This window comes from Saimiri boliviensis, chromosome 8, assembly GCF_048565385.1.
Source record: "Saimiri boliviensis isolate mSaiBol1 chromosome 8, mSaiBol1.pri, whole genome shotgun sequence".
Lineage (NCBI taxonomy): Eukaryota > Metazoa > Chordata > Mammalia > Primates > Cebidae > Saimiri > Saimiri boliviensis.
In genome coordinates this window covers 714,117-732,279 of record NC_133456.1, presented here as the reverse complement: position 1 = coordinate 732,279, position 18,163 = coordinate 714,117, and the positions used below count along the sequence as shown (strand labels likewise).

General features: G+C 41.3%; 1 protein-coding gene across 6 annotated transcripts in view; it reads right to left on the bottom strand.

The window, feature by feature from the left end:
* ST3GAL6 (ST3 beta-galactoside alpha-2,3-sialyltransferase 6) overlaps nt 1-18,163 on the bottom strand; it is a 71,445-nt gene that overhangs the window by 28,960 nt on the left and 24,322 nt on the right. For 4 of the 6 annotated variants that reach the window (XM_039477270.2, XM_039477272.2, XM_039477271.2 and 1 more), the window contains 3 exons: nt 16,930-17,098; nt 3,309-3,408; nt 473-550 (listed from right to left, as the gene is read on the bottom strand). In XM_039477270.2, the coding sequence (XP_039333204.1) occupies nt 473-550; nt 3,309-3,397 (167 nt within the window). In that variant the 5' untranslated portion in view covers nt 3,398-3,408; nt 16,930-17,098. Of the gene's footprint in view, nt 1-230; nt 301-472; nt 551-3,308; nt 3,409-14,419; nt 14,630-16,929; nt 17,099-18,163 lie in introns of those variants that run through there. The other 2 variants (XM_039477273.2, XM_039477275.2) reach the window with 2 other exon arrangements.

Sequence of the window (18,163 nt, the reverse complement as noted above, 5' to 3'; positions counted from 1 at the left end):
ATCATTGACATTGTATGTAGACTGATCATTATTTGCATTCTATGTGGTTCAGTAAAAGTTAATACAAGGGAAAATTTCTACTCAGAAAGTTTAACCTAGAGGCAAGGAAGGAGACGGCACCAAATAATAAGTGTGGAAAATAACATGGGAACAACAAGTGAGAAAAATAAAACCCTAAAGAACAATTCACTTTTTTGTAACCAAACACAAACAGACCTCTCTAGCCTCACCTGTGTGAAAAGAATACTGGTTTGATTGAATTCCTCAATGCCTTTTCTTAAAATATATGCAGAGCTCTGACTAAAAGCACAAAAAGAGACAGGATATTCAAGCTCTTCCTTAAATAAGGGACATCCACTTTATACTGCTAAGATTTGCATTTAAAAAAAAAATAAACAAGTGTGGACAATGATTACAGCACATTTGGAAGATTTCGTATGCCACAGGGTTTTTTTGGGGGGTATATTTTTACCTCAGCAGAGAGGCAAAAGCTGGCTTTGATAAACAAGGCTGGATCTTATTTCTCCGTTTCATTTCCACAGGTGCCACCCTATGAGACAAAAATAGTGTCAGTCAGAAACCAGAACCAGGCACCCCGCCCAAAGGGAAGCAAATGCCCTGGGAACTCATTCATGGCACCCGAGAGGTTCCGTGGCAGCCAACAAAAATCCTCCCTGCAGCCTTTGAGGTTTGCCAGGGCCTTCGCCGAGCCCCGCACACACCTGAGCTTCGTGGATGTGGGGAAGGGAGGGTGGGAAGGCTGAGGTCGTGAGAGCTCGGAAGGGATTCCAAGGGCAGTGATTCCAAGACCTTCAGAGGAGCAGGACCACGGCACCGCAGCAGCCGCAAACAGGCTCAGAAGCCAGATTCACCCCAAGGGCACGTGGCTATTTACCTCCTCCTGCCACATCTGCGGACGCACACCAGCAGCGAGCACCACACAGACACCTGACCTGAGCAGGATCCACAGGCCTTTGCCTTGGGATCCGGGGGACTCCACGAATCACATTCTCGAGAGTCATTTCGAACTGTCCTCTACTCTTGGCAGAGGTTAGGCCCTTGTGCGCTCCTGAATGGGGTACTTGTCTCCACACTTTCAAAGGGTATTGTGAAACATGACAGAGCACAACAAGGAACATAAATGAAAGGGGTGGTGGCTGGCAGGATCCAGACGTAGCCAGGAAAGAGGAAAACAGCTCAGGACAAAAACTTGTTAATGATCATCAACTATGTGAAGAATTGGCATTAAAAAAGAAAAAAACAATCGATTTTCTTCTATCATCAGCAGGATTCAAAATGAAGGAAATATCCTGAACCCTTCATGGACAGACACAATTTTCCATTTTTGTGGGTAGAGAATCCCCGTAGGTAGAGCTGCTAGGTTTCTGAACTATGAGGCTAGTAAACTCCTTATGCAGGAAAACACCTTTTGTGAATACCACAACGGCAGGGACTCCCTGATTTATACATAAATATGGTGGACCAGCATGCGAGACTATAAAATCTCAATTATGGGAGAAAATGAAGTATATTATTTTATTTCTCATTAAATATCGAAAACAAACTTCTAGGATATCGTGAAGACAACCTTTGGGCGGCATTTTACAAGCAAAGCACAATGACCTGTCTTCCTTTTTAAAGAAGCGAGTTCACTGCACAAACGCCTGCCTGAGCTCACATCCCAAGGTACTTGCTGTGATGTGTTAGCTTAGGAGTGACATGGTCACTTCATCCCGGATGACAAAAGACTGTGCTGATTTACACCCTTTCATCATCTTCTGTATCACGTTCCCTGTGAGCAACAACAGGACTTGTAGGAAGGCAGCGATTTAGCAAGCTTTTTGCTTTCTCTTCTATTTTTGTCTTCCACTACCAAGGGTAGGACGGAGAATGTGGCAACGGCGTCGGGACAGACCCCTTTGACGTAGCCCTCATTTAGTCTATAATCAGACTTCAAAATTCTCTAGCCCGATGTGGGTCCAAAGCCTAAAACGCTAGGGCCAAAACTACCTTCCCGACATTGAGTTTCGCAGTGGTCATTCGCCTCACGTCCTTCCATGAAAAGCATTACAATTAGTTTTCAGTCCAGCGGTAATGAAATCAAATGCAAAAGCGTCGGTGTTTTTTCATCGAGTAAGCCCAAGTTAGAAACGCAATTTAAGACACAGCATGCAGCTACTGAGGAGGCTGAAGCAGGAGAATCGCCTGAACCCAGGAGGCGGAGGTTGCGGTGAGCCGAGATCGCGCCATTGCACTCCAGCCTGGGTAACAAGAGCGAAACTCCCTCTCAAAATAAATAAATAAATAAGTAAGACACAGTATGAAACACTGGGAAAAAATACTGAGTCTTTGTCAAAGACAGGAAGTGATGAGATTTATTTTAGCATACTTACGTACTACCAACCTGCTTGGGATTTAAAGGTCATCAAAACTTTTTTCCTAGCCAAAGGACTGACAATGAGAAGAGTAAAAACCCTATTACAGAGGCTTTCTCTTCCGTAAAACTATTTGTGCCTCTTTTTTATATGTGATATTTCAAGCCAAAGCTATTTCAAAAGATGCGCATTATCATCATTCACCAAATATTTTTAAATAAAGGAAACCATTTGTAATATCTATATTTTACCAATCATCTCTTATGCAAGCATTTTAGGTTCTAAAAATTAAGTACCACTGAGCCCAGCAATTACTCCATTAACTCAAGCAGATGATCTATTGCATAAATAAAAAATGTTTTATGTCCCAAAGATGGTTAACACCATAGCTTCACTGGAAAGTCAAGAGAAAGTAGGTGTTGCTTGTCAAAAATTTACATTGCAGGCCAGGCGCGGTGGCTCACACCTTTAATCTCAGCACTTTGGGAGGCCGAGGCGGGTGGATCACGAGGTCAAGAGATCGAGACCATCCTGGTCAACATGGTGAAACCCTGTCTCTACTAAAAATACAAAAAATTAGCTGGGCATGGTGGCGCGTGCCTGTAATCCCAGCTACTCAGGAGGCTGAGGCAGGAGAATTGCCTGAACCCAGGAGGCGGAGGTTGCGGTGAGCCGAGATCGCGCCATTGCACTCCAGCCTGGGTAACAAGAGCGAAACTCCGCCTCAAAAAAAAAAAAAAAAATTCCATTGTTAGAGATACAATCTGTAAGATCCTGGAATGGTAAAATCCCAATTTACAATGGAATCCAAGAAAATATGCCAAACGTTACAAGGGTACAAGTTTTTTTTAATAGGACCCCTCTACCATAATTAGTGGGTTTGCGAGAAAGACAAGGTTGAGAGTTATTTTTAAGTAACAAAATTAAACTTACCAATAGACGTTTGTTCCCCATAATATACAATGCAGTACGTAATAGAGGAAGACAGCACTCAGGATAATGGCCACAAGATACCCTCTCATGGCTGGCTTGCCTGAAACACAAGGAACAAGGTCCAAAGCAAAGGCCAGGCTGTTACACAAACGGACTTTCACAATAACTCAAATATAAGCATTATTGGAAAACATACAGAAAGGGAGATATGGGATAAAATGAGGTAGGCCTGTAATTTTGGAAATATTAATATGCAAAAAGATAATGCTTTTCCTGTCTCTCCTCTTAACAGCACAACGTGATGTACATTTAGGCCAATAAACAGTTCCATGGTCTCAAAGACAGAGGCTTCCCTACTACTTTCTTATGTTAGAGAAGAAAGAAAAAAATTCTTCCAGAACAAAATTTTACACATCTATTCCATATCCAAAACTTTTTTCACAGACATTAAAAACTTCTATTTTCTCTCTCAGTAGAAAGTGAAGAACCGCCTTAAGCTGTGAATAAACATTTCTTCAGTGCTTGTAATGATGTTAAAATGTTATACATTTAATTTTTAAAAGTTCTTTTCCTGAGTTTTAAAAACCGAGGAAAAAAGCTACTGAAAAAACATTTCCCACATCCACAATTTTTACATACTTTTAGGTCCACCTATTTGATTTTTCAGCATCATAGTACAGATATATTCAACTAATTACTTGCTTGCTTTGTATTGACAATATCGTTCATCACACATCTGTAGATAGACAAAAACCTTGACACAATCCTCTCTAAAACGTAAGCCTTTCTAGAATATATTTTAAAAACCTATAAAACCTGTTTGTTTAGTTTCTTGTTTTGCTTCAAAGGAAAAAAGAAAAAGTTTCCACTGTCTTACGTAATTACAGGTAAAAGACAAATTCAATATACGGTTCCATAACAGATCGATTTCAATGCATGTGATTTTAAAAAGGTATACCACTTCCCCGTCTCCATTACCAAGTTTCTAGTTCATCTCAACAACTGCATGCACCACCCCTTTCACTGCTATCCACGTCCATTAACCTTAATCATGGTGATGCAGGATAGAACCTGGCAGTCTGGTTGAATAAATTTCCAAGTAATCTGGCATCGCCTTCCTCTTCATGGTAAATACGTTCAAATGGAAATCTTAAAATGAACCACTCCCTTGCCTTCATAAGTAGAATATAACAAACATAATTTAAACTTTTCTTGATGATATGGGGTCAGCTTAACAAATACCATTGTTCTGGGCTTTCTTACACTTGAAGCCTTCTGCAGCTAATGGGTGTGGGGGGCTATTTGCTAAGCAGTTCTAAGCTGGCATGATTATCTAAGTTGCTTTTCACTCCTTTCTTGCTGTCAGCTGTTGCTTCTCGCTGCTATTAACGCAGTCACCACCCCCAAGCGCCACTATTATAAATTAGTTAGAAATGAAAACTATGTTGGGAGAAAGCAAATAAGCAAGTTAATGAGCAAACTTTAGTTTACACATACTTCTAATTAGGTGTACGTAAGCCCTGGGAAGGGTCAACACTGGTTGGAAATCAGCAGACGAGATTCACAGCCTAACTCCACATCCGGTGTGGGGAGCCTCATCAGTCTAACCTCTGCTGACCTGAAAGTCCTCACATGTTTACAAGTGAGAACACATCATCTACCGCTTTGGGTCATTACACTGTCCTGGAAGGTAGTTTAGCATGGGCCAAAGTAGTGATAACGTCTTCTTAAATGCTCAAATTAAACATTTAAGGTTCCGGGCCGGGCGCGGTGGCTCAAGCCTGTAATCCCAGCACTTTGGGAGGCCGAGGCGGGTGGATCACGAGGTCGAGAGATCGAGACCATCCTGGTCAACATGGTGAAACCCCGTCTCTACTAAAAATACAAAAAATTAGCTGGGCATGGTGGCACGTGCCTGTAATCCCAGCTACTCAGGAGGCTGAGGCAGGAGAATTGCCTGAACCCAGGAGGCGGAGGTTGCGGTGAGCCGAGATCGCGCCATTGCACTCCAGCCTGGGTCACAAGAGCGAAACTCCCGTTTCAAAAAAAAAAAAAAAAACATTTAAGGTTCCACTAAGAATAACATCATTTAGCCGGGCGCAGTGGCTCAAGCCTGTAATCCCAGCACCTTGGGAGGCCTAGGCAGGCAGATCACAAGGTCAAAAGATCGAGACCATCCCAGCCAACATGGTGAAACCCCGTCTCTACTAAAAATACAGAAATTAGCTGGGCGTGGTGGCGTTCGCCTGTAGTCCCAGCTACTCGGGAGGCTGAAGCAGCAGAATTGCTTGAACCCGGGAGGCGGAGGTTGCAGTGAGCCAAGATCGCGCCACTGCACTCCAGCCTGGCACCTGGCGACAGAGTTCTGTCTCAAAAAAAAAAAAAATAACAACATCATTTATGCAAAGATCCAACAAAGATAAAACTTACCAGTATCGGCAATTTTTTCAATATATATTTACATGTAAGACAGTATACGAAGGTCTAGGGAAAGAAGTCAGTATTTACAATTCAAAATTCCTCTATATTCTCCAAAACATACTCTTGGGGCAATTTATGTATTATTCTACAGAACATGCAGGCAGGTGTAAGCGAGACTTTTGTTAATTGTTCTGTTGCTTTTCATTCACTAATATGTGGTGTAACTGAAAACAAAGAACTGTGAGAGAATGTTCTTTTTCAAACAATAAAATGAACCCACTCTTGAACACAGCTACTGCATATACCACCTGAAAAACACTTAGGAAGTTTAGGCACTCTGGTATTTCATGTACAATTCACAGCTTCAGTACTCAAGTTGCAAAGGAGACGGGCCAGCCAGGATATCCTTGTGATAAACATGATTCCTCTGCTTGCTCACAGGAAAATACTTCCACAAATAAACCAGTTCTCTCATATTCTATAAATGGAAGGATCATTCTGCTTTGAGCAAAAGCCTTCCAAGAAAACCCTGTTAGAATTTAAGAGGATATCTGCTTTTAAGAAGGCATGAGGCCCTTTAATATAGCTTTAATTACCAAAACAAGCAGTTTTCAAGATCTTGGCATTAAACATGACCAATGGCAGCTTTGTGGCTGCAGATGCTCCTAAAATCAGGGTCCCTAAAACATCCTTTACAAAAAGTGAGGGTAGAGGATGACAAGGGTTTTGGAAAGGACTCACTACCAGAGGACAAATGTTCACATATTCTCCAACTACGATATGTAACCCAATGTACAAGTAACCTATATACGCCAGATTAAACTCAATCTTGGCAACGGTTTCGCTTTGCTTTAATGGTAAAAGTATATTTTATTCTGCCAGGCGCGGTGGCTCACGCCTGTAATCCCAGCACTTTGGGAGGCCGAGGCGGGCAGATCACGAGGTCAAGAGATCGAGGTCATCCTGGTCAACATGGTGAAACCCCGTCTCTACTAAAAATACAAAAAATTAGCTGGGCATGGTGGCGCGTGCCTGTAATCCCAGCTACTCAGGAGGCTGAGGCAGGAGAATTGCCTGAACCCGGGAGGCGGAGGTTGCGGTGAGCCGAGATCGCGCCATTGCACTCCAGCCTGGGTAACAAGAGCGAAACTTCGTCTCAAAAAAAAAAAAAAAAAAAGAAAAGAAAAAAGAAAAAAGTATATTTTATTGGTGTGGCGCATTAAAGTTCATAGAAAAACTTTTATATGTCCATACCCCCATTTAAGGCTCAAAATAAGCTTATTAGATGTGTGTGAAGGTATTGTCTTCTTGATGAATGAGAAAAACTGAAGACAAGGTTGAGTTATCTGAGGTCACAAAGTTCAAGGAAGACAGAAATAGATCCATAGGTCAATCATTTCTTTCTCAGAGGTCTATTCCTGGTGTCATCCTGTCTCTCAAGATAAAAAGCACAAGGCAAATCTAAAAGAGATAACTCCAATCGGAAACTTCCCAATGGTGTTTCCATTGGTGTCTTGAAGTCTGGAAGGGTAAATTCAGGTATTGGTGAAAGGCGGTGACTCCTAGGGCGGGCTCACGAGCCTGCACCAGGCAGGGACTTGTTAACATGCACACTTAATCTCAATCTCTGGGGCTCAGGAATGGGCATTTAAACAGTATCCACCAATTTGATTCTAATGCACAGTAAAGTTTGAGAATCACTGCTTTAAGATACGCAACAGAACCATGGAAGGATATACTGAAATACAGAGCCTGTAAGAGATACAGCTCCCATAACTAGATGCTTTATGTTTTTTTTTAATCTTAAATGCTTAGCACGTGGTACATGCTCAGTGAATAACAACTAATTAGAAGCATTACGATGTATGAGTGCTTAGCCTGTGCGGAGGCATGTGATCACTGCTTTTGTGTCCTGACAACCACCTTGCAAAAGGAGTAGTAGACTCTCAATTCCCATTTTACAGAGGGGGAACCGACACTCTGGGAGAAACAATGACTTTGCTGAGCTGACAAGTAACAGAACGAGGACTCCAATCTGCCTCTATCAGGCCACAGCTCATGCGTCTTACCTCCCGCTAGATGTGAGCTTTCACAAATGAGCATGGTCCCTCCTTTTGCCATCAGACTAAACATTACTCCATAAGCAATATTAATTCTAGTAATTGATGAAATGGAGATAAAGCTTATAGTACTTTCTTTTTTTTTTTCTTTTTTTTTTTTTTTTGAGACGGAGTTTCGCTCTTGTTACCCAGGCTGGAGTGCAATGGCGCGATCTCAGCTCACCGCAACCTCCGCCTCCTGGTCTCAGGCAATTCTCCTGCCTCAGCCTCCTAAGTAGCTGGGATTACAGGCACGCACCACCATGCCCAGCTAGTTTTATTGTATTTTTAGTAGAGACGGGGTTTCACCATGTTGACCAGGATGGTCTCGATCTTTCAACCTCGTGATCCACCCGCCTCGGCCTCCCAAAGTGCTGGGATTACAGGCTTGAGCCACCGCGCCCGGCCATGCTTATAGTACTTTCAATTCAAACTCAGCTGAAATAAAAGCCTGCTCCTCCCAACCATGCTAGCATTGTTTATAAAAACAAAACAAACTCTATGGAGAAACACTTGAAAAAAGGTCAGGTTTTTTTTAGACTCTCCCAAACCAAAGGGAGCCTGTTTTTCCAAACAGCTAGGGAAAAAAAAAAAAAAAGCATGCTCAGCAAGAATTCTGGAAACACTGTTCTACTTAACCAGTATTAGGTTAGTGCAAAAGTAACTGTGGTTTTTGCCATTTAAGACCAAATTCACAGAAAAACCCTGTGAGTATCTCAGTCAATATCATGTAGCACCAAGGAAGAAGCGCCCTTGGCATTCCATTCCGGATGCTGAACACACACCAGCCTCACCTGCCTGGCTCCGCCATTCCCAGTTCCATCTCAATCTAGAAGCAGGTGCTTCCTAATGCCCATCTGCAAGCCCAGCCACCACCCCAGGTGCTGGGACTGATTCTGGCTCACAGAAAGAGTCTGAGGAGCCCTTGACTAAGCAGCTCAACAGTCTGGTGGGGTTCCCATGGACCTGATGGTGTCCTGGCCATCTCATCCACTGGACCTGGGTTCCTGCTGCTGGGTGCTTAAACTATATCATCATTTTCCAATGTCTGCATTCTTCTCTTTCCTGGTCACCCCAGCAGCTCTGCAGCCGATTTTTGTTTTGAGTCACTAGGATCCTAACCTTGTCCCTCTGCTCTGGGTTGAGGCACCCTTCTGTTCAGTGGCAGACATCCCACTCTTTCTATTACTAGGACTCTTCTCATGGCCAATGTGCTGTTGTTCAGTAATAATACTCAACAACTCATATCTTTGTGCAAATCAGAAAAGCACATCTCCCTTCTACATCCACACAGCCTGTGGGCACCTAATGTCTAATATCTCAGCAGCGTCTAGATTTCAGCCACAACCTTCCCCTTAAGCAGGTGCCCTTGTTCATGGCACACCTCCCGACCCTTACCAGGTGGCCCTGCTGACACCTGTGTCCATTCAGCCCCTGGACAGGCCCTCATCCATCCTGGTCTCTGCCGGTCCTCAGCTCACACTGACATACACTCCAGACTGTAAGGAACACGGCCAACAGATTTCACATCCTGCCTTCCTTCCTCTTTGTATGTACTACTCAGTTTGTGATTACTATCTGCAGTCACGAGCCAACCTGTAGCAGAACCTCCAGCTCTAGCCATGCATTAATGTCTAGACTTTTTCGGTTCCCATCATAGGTCCCCTAAGCCTAAGCCTCAAAGACCCAGCCATCTCCATATAACTTAAGCCTTAATGGAGACATACAGGACTCCACAGCGATGAACAGAAAGGCCTCAGTCCTCCTTAACTCATTTACTACCGCGCTTTTAGGTTTGGTCCTTATTACTAGTTAGATAATCCAAATGTGTGAGGGCAGCTTCATTCATATCCCAAGGATCTCCAACCTCTGGCAGCGATGATCATGTAAATGATCACACCGTTTATTAACCACCTACTAAATGGCCAGCACATAGAAGGACGAAATCATGGCTATTTTCATCTCCATGCTAGAGATGTCTAACACCCAGAGCACTGGCCAGAGTTCAAACTGAGATCTTGTCTGATTTCAAAGCCCACACTTTTAAATTGTGGCTTATAGAAAACTGTAATTACCATATTTTTAACAGTATGAACTGTTAAACAGTAATTTAACAATATCTTTTTAAAATAAAACAAGGGGATGATACTCATTAAATGTATGGATTTATCAAGCACACTTCTTTAGAAACATTATAATATGAAAAACTATTAATTCATAATTAAAGAGAGAAATCTTAAGGAATCAGTAGTCCGGTTGATGGAATTTTCTGCTAGAAGGATGAATTCTCCATAGGGCATAATTAAAGAAATAAAAAACAGCACATATAGATTTTTTAAACATACAATATTACACTGAAAAGGCTAAATTTAATCTGAAGTTATAAACTACTGCTATTTAATACAAACTAAGAAAAAACTCTGACATTGCTGAGTAAATTAATAGAAAATCTGACTTATGCCCCCCCCAAAGAAACTGAGCTGTATAACTTCAACAAATTAGATCAAATGTACACGTTTTGACTGATTTCCAAGTACATAACTGTTTTCTTTCTGCATCGCAGAAGGGGGAACATTGATAACTAACTTTCCCTCTCCTGCCCCAATTCTTCTGCTAATACAATGATACGAAGCTGGTTCCTACACGCATACACACACACACCCTTCTCCTTCAACTTGTCAACAAAGCCAGTGCTTTCACCAAGCATCATCCTTAGCCCATGTAGACAGACCCTTTCACTTAATTAAAGATCAGCCCACTGCCAAAGCTGATGACCGGATCCTCTCCTGAAAGTGGGGTGTGCTCGCTGCAAAGAATATAAAAAGGAGAGAAACGACTTCTCAGCAGAATTTTCTTCTTTAATATCACAGCAGGACACATTAAAAATCATTCAGCTCATAGCAACTATATGGGATGGTAAAAATAAATGAACTGGAGTTCCTGTTTTCAAGATCTCTCTCTTCAGACTCAGGTCCGTTGCAAATACACAAGTAAGCTTTTGGGGAACTTCTTTTGTTCCTACTGTTTATTCACATTTTCTTTCCATGCCCATTTATTCTCTTAAAGTAAAAACTCTTCCTGTGTCTTTTTTTTTTGAGACGGAGTTTCGCACTTGTTGCCCAGGCTGGAGTGCAATGGCGCGATCTCGGCTCACTGCAACCTCTGCCTCCTGGGTTCAGGCAATTCTCCTACCTCAGCCTCCTGAGTAGCTGGGATTACAGGCACGCGCCACCACACCCAGCTAATTTTTTGTATTTTTAGTAGAGACGGGGTTTCACCGTGTTGACCAGGATGGTCTCGATCTCTTGACCTCGTGATCCACCCGCCTCGGCCTCCCAAAGTGCTGGGATTACAGGCTTGAGCCACCGCGCCCGGCTTTCCTGTGTCTTCATATTAACATCCTGCTAATAAGATATCAGCTTCCAAGAACAATTAAATGTTGTTAACAGATTGATGACTGTGGCTAATTTTTTTTTTAGGAGGAGGTGTCTGGCTCTGTTGCTCAGGCTTAAGTGCAGTGATGTGATCTCAGCTCACTGCAACCTCCACCACCTGGATTCAAGAAATTCTCCTGCGTCAGCCTACCAAGTAGCTGGATTACAGGTACATGCCACCATGCCCAGCTAATTTTTTGTATTTTAACAGAGACAGGGTTTTGCCATGTTGGCCAGGCTGGTCTCGAACTCTTGACCTCAAGTGATCCGTCTACCTCGGCCTCCCAAAGTGCTGGGATTACAGCATGAGCCACCGTGCCCAGCCTGTGCCTAATTTTTAAAATTGACTTTTATTCTTTTTTTCTTTCATTTTTTTGACACAGGGTCTCACTATACTGTCCAGGCTGGTCTGAAACTTCTGGGCTCAAGAAATCCTCCTGTCTCAGCCTCCTGAGTAGCTGGGGATAAAATTTTTATGTGGTAAAATTTACCACTTTTAAATGTATAATTTAATAAGTTAGGTAACAACTGGCCTGGCGCAATGGCTTACACTGGTAATCCCAGCACTTTGGGAGGCCAAGGGTGGATTACCTCAGGTCAGGAGTTCAAGACCAGCCTGGCCTACATGGTGAAATGTCATTTCTACTTAAAATATATATATATACAAAAATTAGCTCAGCATGGTGGCACAAGCCTGTAATCCCAGCTACTCGGAAGGTTGAGGCAGAAGAATTGCTAGAGCCCAGAAGATGGAGGTTGCAGTGAGCCAAGATGGTGCCACTGCACTCCAGCCTGGGTAACAAGAGCGAAACTCCGTCTCAAAAAAAAAAAAAAAGTAACCACCACTGAAGTCATGATTGTAAACACTGTCATCAACTCCAAAAGTTCCCTTGTTCCTGTCTGCAGGCACTTCCTCCCTCCCACTTCCTGGCCCCTAGCAACTTGATCTGCTATCACTATAGTTTTGCTTTTCTAAAATTTCATATAAATGGAATCATACATATTTTATTGCTGACTTCTTTCAATTAACATAATACTTTTTTTAAAAATGCTCAAGTTGTGCGTGCCTGTAATCCCAGCTACTCAGGAGGCCGAGGTAGGAGAATTGCCTGAACCCAGGAGGCGGAGGTTGTGGTGAGCTGAGATTGCGCCATTGCACTCCAGCCTGGGTAACAAGAGCGAAACTCCGTCTCAAAAAAAAAACAAAAAACAAAAAACAAAAATGCTCAAGTTGTATTGTACCAGGAGTTCACTCCTTTTTATTGCTAAATAGTAACCTATTATATGGTCATACCACAACTTATTTATCAGTTTACCAGGCAGTACACATTTAGTTTCTTTGCAATTTTTGGTTATTGTAAATAAAGCTGTGTTAAACATTCAAGTATAACTTCTTGGGTGGATATATGTTTTCATGGGCAATGTAATAAATATGTTTAACTTTACATAAAAACTATCTTGCATTCTGGTACCTATCTCAGTTATATTGCATGCTGGTGTCAATGTCAGTTTTAAAAAAGCCCTACCTATACCAATTCAAATTATTAATGCTATTCAATAATATGAATCACTGACCGGGGTGGAAGAATCTCTTGATCTATTAATATCAAGTATTTCATAATGTGTATGTACTCGACTTTAGGGTATGGAGAACAGAACTCATGGCCTGGTAAAGGAGCTGTTATACTGTTTGAAAATTATCTCCATTACCTGCTATGAGAAGTAAAGCAAACTGTTTTACACCTCTGCTATTCAAAGTGTGGTCCATGGACCAGCAGGACTGGCATCACCTGGGAAGCTGGTAGAACTGTAGGATCTCAGCTCCAACCTTTGACCCACTAAATCAAGTGGATTTTGGCAAACCCCCATGTGATCTGCGTGTTTCAGAAGCACCGCTGGAGAAGGTCAGAGAAAAAAGGAATTGTATCCAACCAAGAAGATCAGGGCTTCACGGAAAACAGCTTCTGAGGGGAACTGGAAGCTCACTCTAAATTTTATACTACATCTTTTAAGTCTTTACAGTGTGACCTTTTAACGTTTTCAATCAACAGAAGCTTCTCTGAAGAAACTAGTCAGATTCCCTTCGAAAATAAGTAGCTTCGAGAAAAATTTCCCTCACCATTCTAGAGAATGCTTGTGGTTTTTGTTTTGTTTTGTTTTGCAAATTTCTTGGACACTGTCCTTCCTGTATTAGTTTCAGTCTTACCCTTCCATCTATTATTAGTGTCAGTATGCTATTACTGGTATTTTTGAGAGAAAATAGGATTCCTCCATTCACATTACACCTATAGGACACACACCCCATCTTGCATCTCCTTCTGATTCACCTAAGTGCTAACTGAATCACTGTATTATAAATACGCATTTACAATATTTCCAGTTACTGCAATTCACAACTTGAACCCAAGAATTACAGATCTTACAGCTGAGAACACCACAAGAATTGGGGGCACTTAGACACAGTCAGGACTTGGAATATTACAGAAGAGCCAGCCAGGATCTCGAAAAGTTAAAAAAAAAAAAAAGAAAAAAAACTGTCAAAGGCTATCTTGCTAATAAGGAGCAAAGTTGGTAATAAAGGAGAACATTTTACATGGGTTCCCCTCCAGCACAATTCCTGTCTCATTATGGGTGCACAATATTTATGAATTTGATGAGTAAATAAATCAATAAAGGGATAAATAAATTATTTTTTTTTCATTTTTTTTTTAAAGACAGGGTTTCACCATGTTGGTCAGGCTGGTCTTGAACTCCCAACCTCAGGTGATCCGCCTGCCTTGGCCTCCAAAGTGCTTGGATTACAGGCGTGAGCCACCACGCGCGGCCAGGAATAAATAAATTATTATCTTCGAGCCCACTTGTCTGTTTTTGTTCCAATCCTCTCTGATCTCTGCAGTTTTCAGTTTCAGAATTTGCCCTTGGCTGGCACCACACAGGCCTCCCTCCTCTACTTCTCTGCCTGTGTTTCTAGATTTCGTCTTTCTCCTCTGTCCACCTAAACACAGGTGTTCTCAAGCCGTTATCTTCATCCTGTTCCCTAAACCCATGTTCTCATTACGTCTCACCTTAGCTGCTGGCAATGATCTCTAATCCTTCCTCCCTGTAAACCAGCCCACATGCTGTACCTGGCATAAAATCCGCAAAGTGCAGCTCTCACCTTGTCACTTTGCCTGGTATTTTAGACTTCCATGACTTGGTCTTAGTAATTCACTGGCAATTTATTCTTTGTAGGTAGTAGCGTAACTGAGTGTTAAGACTGTTCGCCTGGTAATCAGACCCTCTGAGTTTGAGTCTCTAACGCTCTTCCTCTGATGAGCTGTATCACCCTGGGAATTTGCTTAATCTTCTTACAATTCAAGTTCCTTGGCTGTAAAATAAGAATAATAATACTGCCTAATAGAGCTATTACAAGTAGCAAATACAAAATACTTAGGTAAGTCTCTGGCACATGGTAAAGACTCTCCTAATCTTTTTTTAATTCTTCTTTTAAAATTAGTGAAGTATGGCCAAGAACAGTGCCTCACACCTGTAATCCCAGCACTTTGAGAGGCCGAGGCAGGTGATCACTTGAGGTCAGGAGTTCAAGAACAGCCTGGCCAACAGGGTGGAACCCCATTTCTACCAAAAATACAAAAATTAGCCTAGTGTGGTGGTGGGCGTCTGTAGTCCCAGCTAGTTGGGAGGCTGAGGCAGGAGAAGAGCTTGAACCTGGGAGGCGGAGGTTGCCGTGAGCTAACACCGCACCATTGCACTCCAGCCTGTGCAAAGAAGCAAGACTCCATCTCAAAAGAAAAAAAAAAAAAAAAAAAAAAAAAAACATGAAGTATTAGCTTCCCATACACCAAGACCTCACTAACAATTAGCTTTCTAATGTCCTGGCAGAGATCCTAAGGACTCATGACTTTGCGCTAATAATAACCTCAAAAACTTAAGTTTTCATTACTGTGCTATTATTGCTACACAGTCATTTTAATATCTTAAAGTATCTGTGACAGGAAGCTTTATTCATCTACTTTTGAATATAAAGTGAATGGCATTTAAAATAATAGTAATTCATTGGCAAAACTCATCTTAGAATTAGACCCTATTTCTGGCTATAGAAACCATATCTCTTTTATGCCTTTCATAATAAAACTGTTCTGAAATTTAATAAAAACAAACAAAAAACTCAGATTTGTAAACAGCGTTTCAAATTTGTTTTGAAGCAAAACAAAATAAAATCAAGAACTCTACAAATAATCTGAGTTGGCAAATAGGTTTCCTCTTACATTCTCATTTGGAGCCATTATAATGTTGAGAAGGATTCAGATATTGTGTCCTAGGTGTAGAAGCAAACACCATGATGACTCAAGAAATGTCTAACAAGGTAAAGACTGGAATTTTTGTTGCTCTGTCCCAGAGTTTGCGAACAGAAGAATAAACCTTGTGCAACAGCTGGCAGTAAAAAGTTAAAACTGACTAAACACCTACGTGATAAAACTGTTCTAAATGCTTTAGACATAGACTTAGTTTAATCTTCTAAACCACCCTTTAAGAAAGGCTTTATCATCATTCCTATCTTACAGATAAACCACAGAGAAGCTGTAAGTTCCTGCAGGATACCCAAGTAGTAAGTGACAGAGGTTGGATTTGAACCCAGGCAAATACTAGAATCCAGGAGCATCATAAGGACTCTCAAAATACTTCCATCTTTTTGATGCCAGAAACTCTAAAGATTGACAGGAAAAACAGCTTTACAAATAAATCACCAAGATGATTACGATCCAGATTCTAGTAAATTGAGATGTTGCTGGTGATAAAACCTGAGGACCCAGCCCTACCTTCTGCCTTGATTCAGACTCTCCTCAAGAGTTTGCAAGTCTAGTGGCTCAAAACTTGCTGGGGAAAGGCTTTGAAACCCTCATGAGAAATCTCAGTGGGAACAAGCAAGAGCTGAAGAGATTCCCTAGCGCTGAATCACAAGACCATTCTGAGTTCCCATACTGGCCAGCACTACTAAAGCACAACATTCTCAGTCAGTAAGTGTCTTTCCCGAAAAGATCTCCGAACAAATCTTCTAGTAGAATAATCATTCTCTGATGAACCTTAATAAATCATTGAGTGCCTGCATAGATTCATGGGTAAAACACATAGCTCGTTCCTGGCAGACACTTGAGCCCCAGATCTTTTTTCAGAATCAAGTTATATATTGATGTCTGAAATTTGTGAATGGGGTTCCAAAATAGTAAAAAAAAAAAAAAAAAAAAAGCCTAAAAGATTGCAAGATACTTTAATGAAACTATCATTAATTGTTGCACTTAAAGACAGACCTGAAACTAATTCTATTGAGAAAACAAGCCCCAAAGAGGAAAAGCCTCTTGCCCAAGGTTCTAAAGCTGGTTAACAGCAGAATTTCTACAATATTTGAGATGCATGTAATGTTCTAAGAGTTTTCTTGCTCCTCACTTACGTATTGGCTAAGAAGAGTCCCAAAGAAGGCCCATTCAATTGAGACTAAAAATAATATTTAAGACACCCGTAGATCAACGGTGAGATATGCTGAAGGGTCATGGGTAAGAGGGGATTTTCACATCACCCACAAAGAGAGAAACATTGTATCAGAACATTACAAGTGTTCCAGCTGACATTTAAGGATATGGAGACAATGGTGGTATTGCCTTTGCTTACCTGCACTTTTAAGAAACGTTTCCCAAAGACTCCGTTCCCAGAAGAGGAGAACGTGCTGAAGAAGAACCAGACTGCCAGAGACTGAGGATGTTGCCTGCTGAATTGCTGGGGCCTCTCTGTTAGAAATTATCTAAGACCCAGGGTGGGGCTGCTTCCTCACTTGCAAATGCTGAAATAAAACACAAAGACAGTATGTTTATAAGAATGGCTCAACTGACCCAGAAAAATGTAAAAAGTCATTTTTAAAAATTTCATGAAAACACTATTTTAGTAAGCTCACTTCTGATCTCCTAAAAAATGCTTTACAGGATGATGAAATTACCAAACACAACAACAAAACAAAAAATCCAACAGTCCGTATTACATTACTGCCTGCCTTTCAGAATTGGCTTTCCAAAGGACCCAGCTCAGCCTCCTTAAAAATAATAACATACCCAGCTCAATTAATCCCAAGTAACCTGGTAATGAAAGAACCATCTGTCTTATTTTCCAGCTTCTCTCCACACATCCACACAGCTTTATTTGGAAATGCAGAGGTAAGGTGAGAGAAGGAGCTATTTTTCTGAAAATCATTCGAAGAGGGAGAGAGGGACAGATGAGAAAGGATGAGGTCAAGAAGAATAAAAATATCTAGAAGAAAGTGAGGGAAAAAGGAGTGTAGGTAAATTATTAGAACAAACCAGTTTGAAAATGTGCCATGGGCTACTTTCTAAAAAAAAAAAATTGAAAAAAAATCTCAAACCTCTCTTGCTACAGCTTGTCTTACACAAGACACAGACACACACACACATCTGCATGCTCTTGAAGTTAAAACAATTATGCTAAATCTACTCTGCCTGTATGCTATAAAAGAACAGTACGGTTTATTAAGTTTTTTAAGCCCATTATTATGTTATTAGTGTTCTGGTATTTTGTATATTTAAGGTAAAGGCACTTAAAAAATAGCAGGTACACAAATATCTTATTAACCCTTGTGCTATGTCTTAAAAGCTGAAAATGAAATTCCCAGATGGAAGATATTCTCCCTATACTAGAAAAAAAACACAACATCCTTATCTTCAAAGACAAGATGTTAAGACAGACCTTGTTAAAATAACTCTTTTAAGCCTCCAGACACAATTTAGTTGCATTTTCACAGTTTATTATGCTATGTTCAATCCAGTAAGTTCAGACACACCTAAGAGATCGTGGATGTTCACTTCCAGACCACTGCAATAAAGCAACCACTGCAATA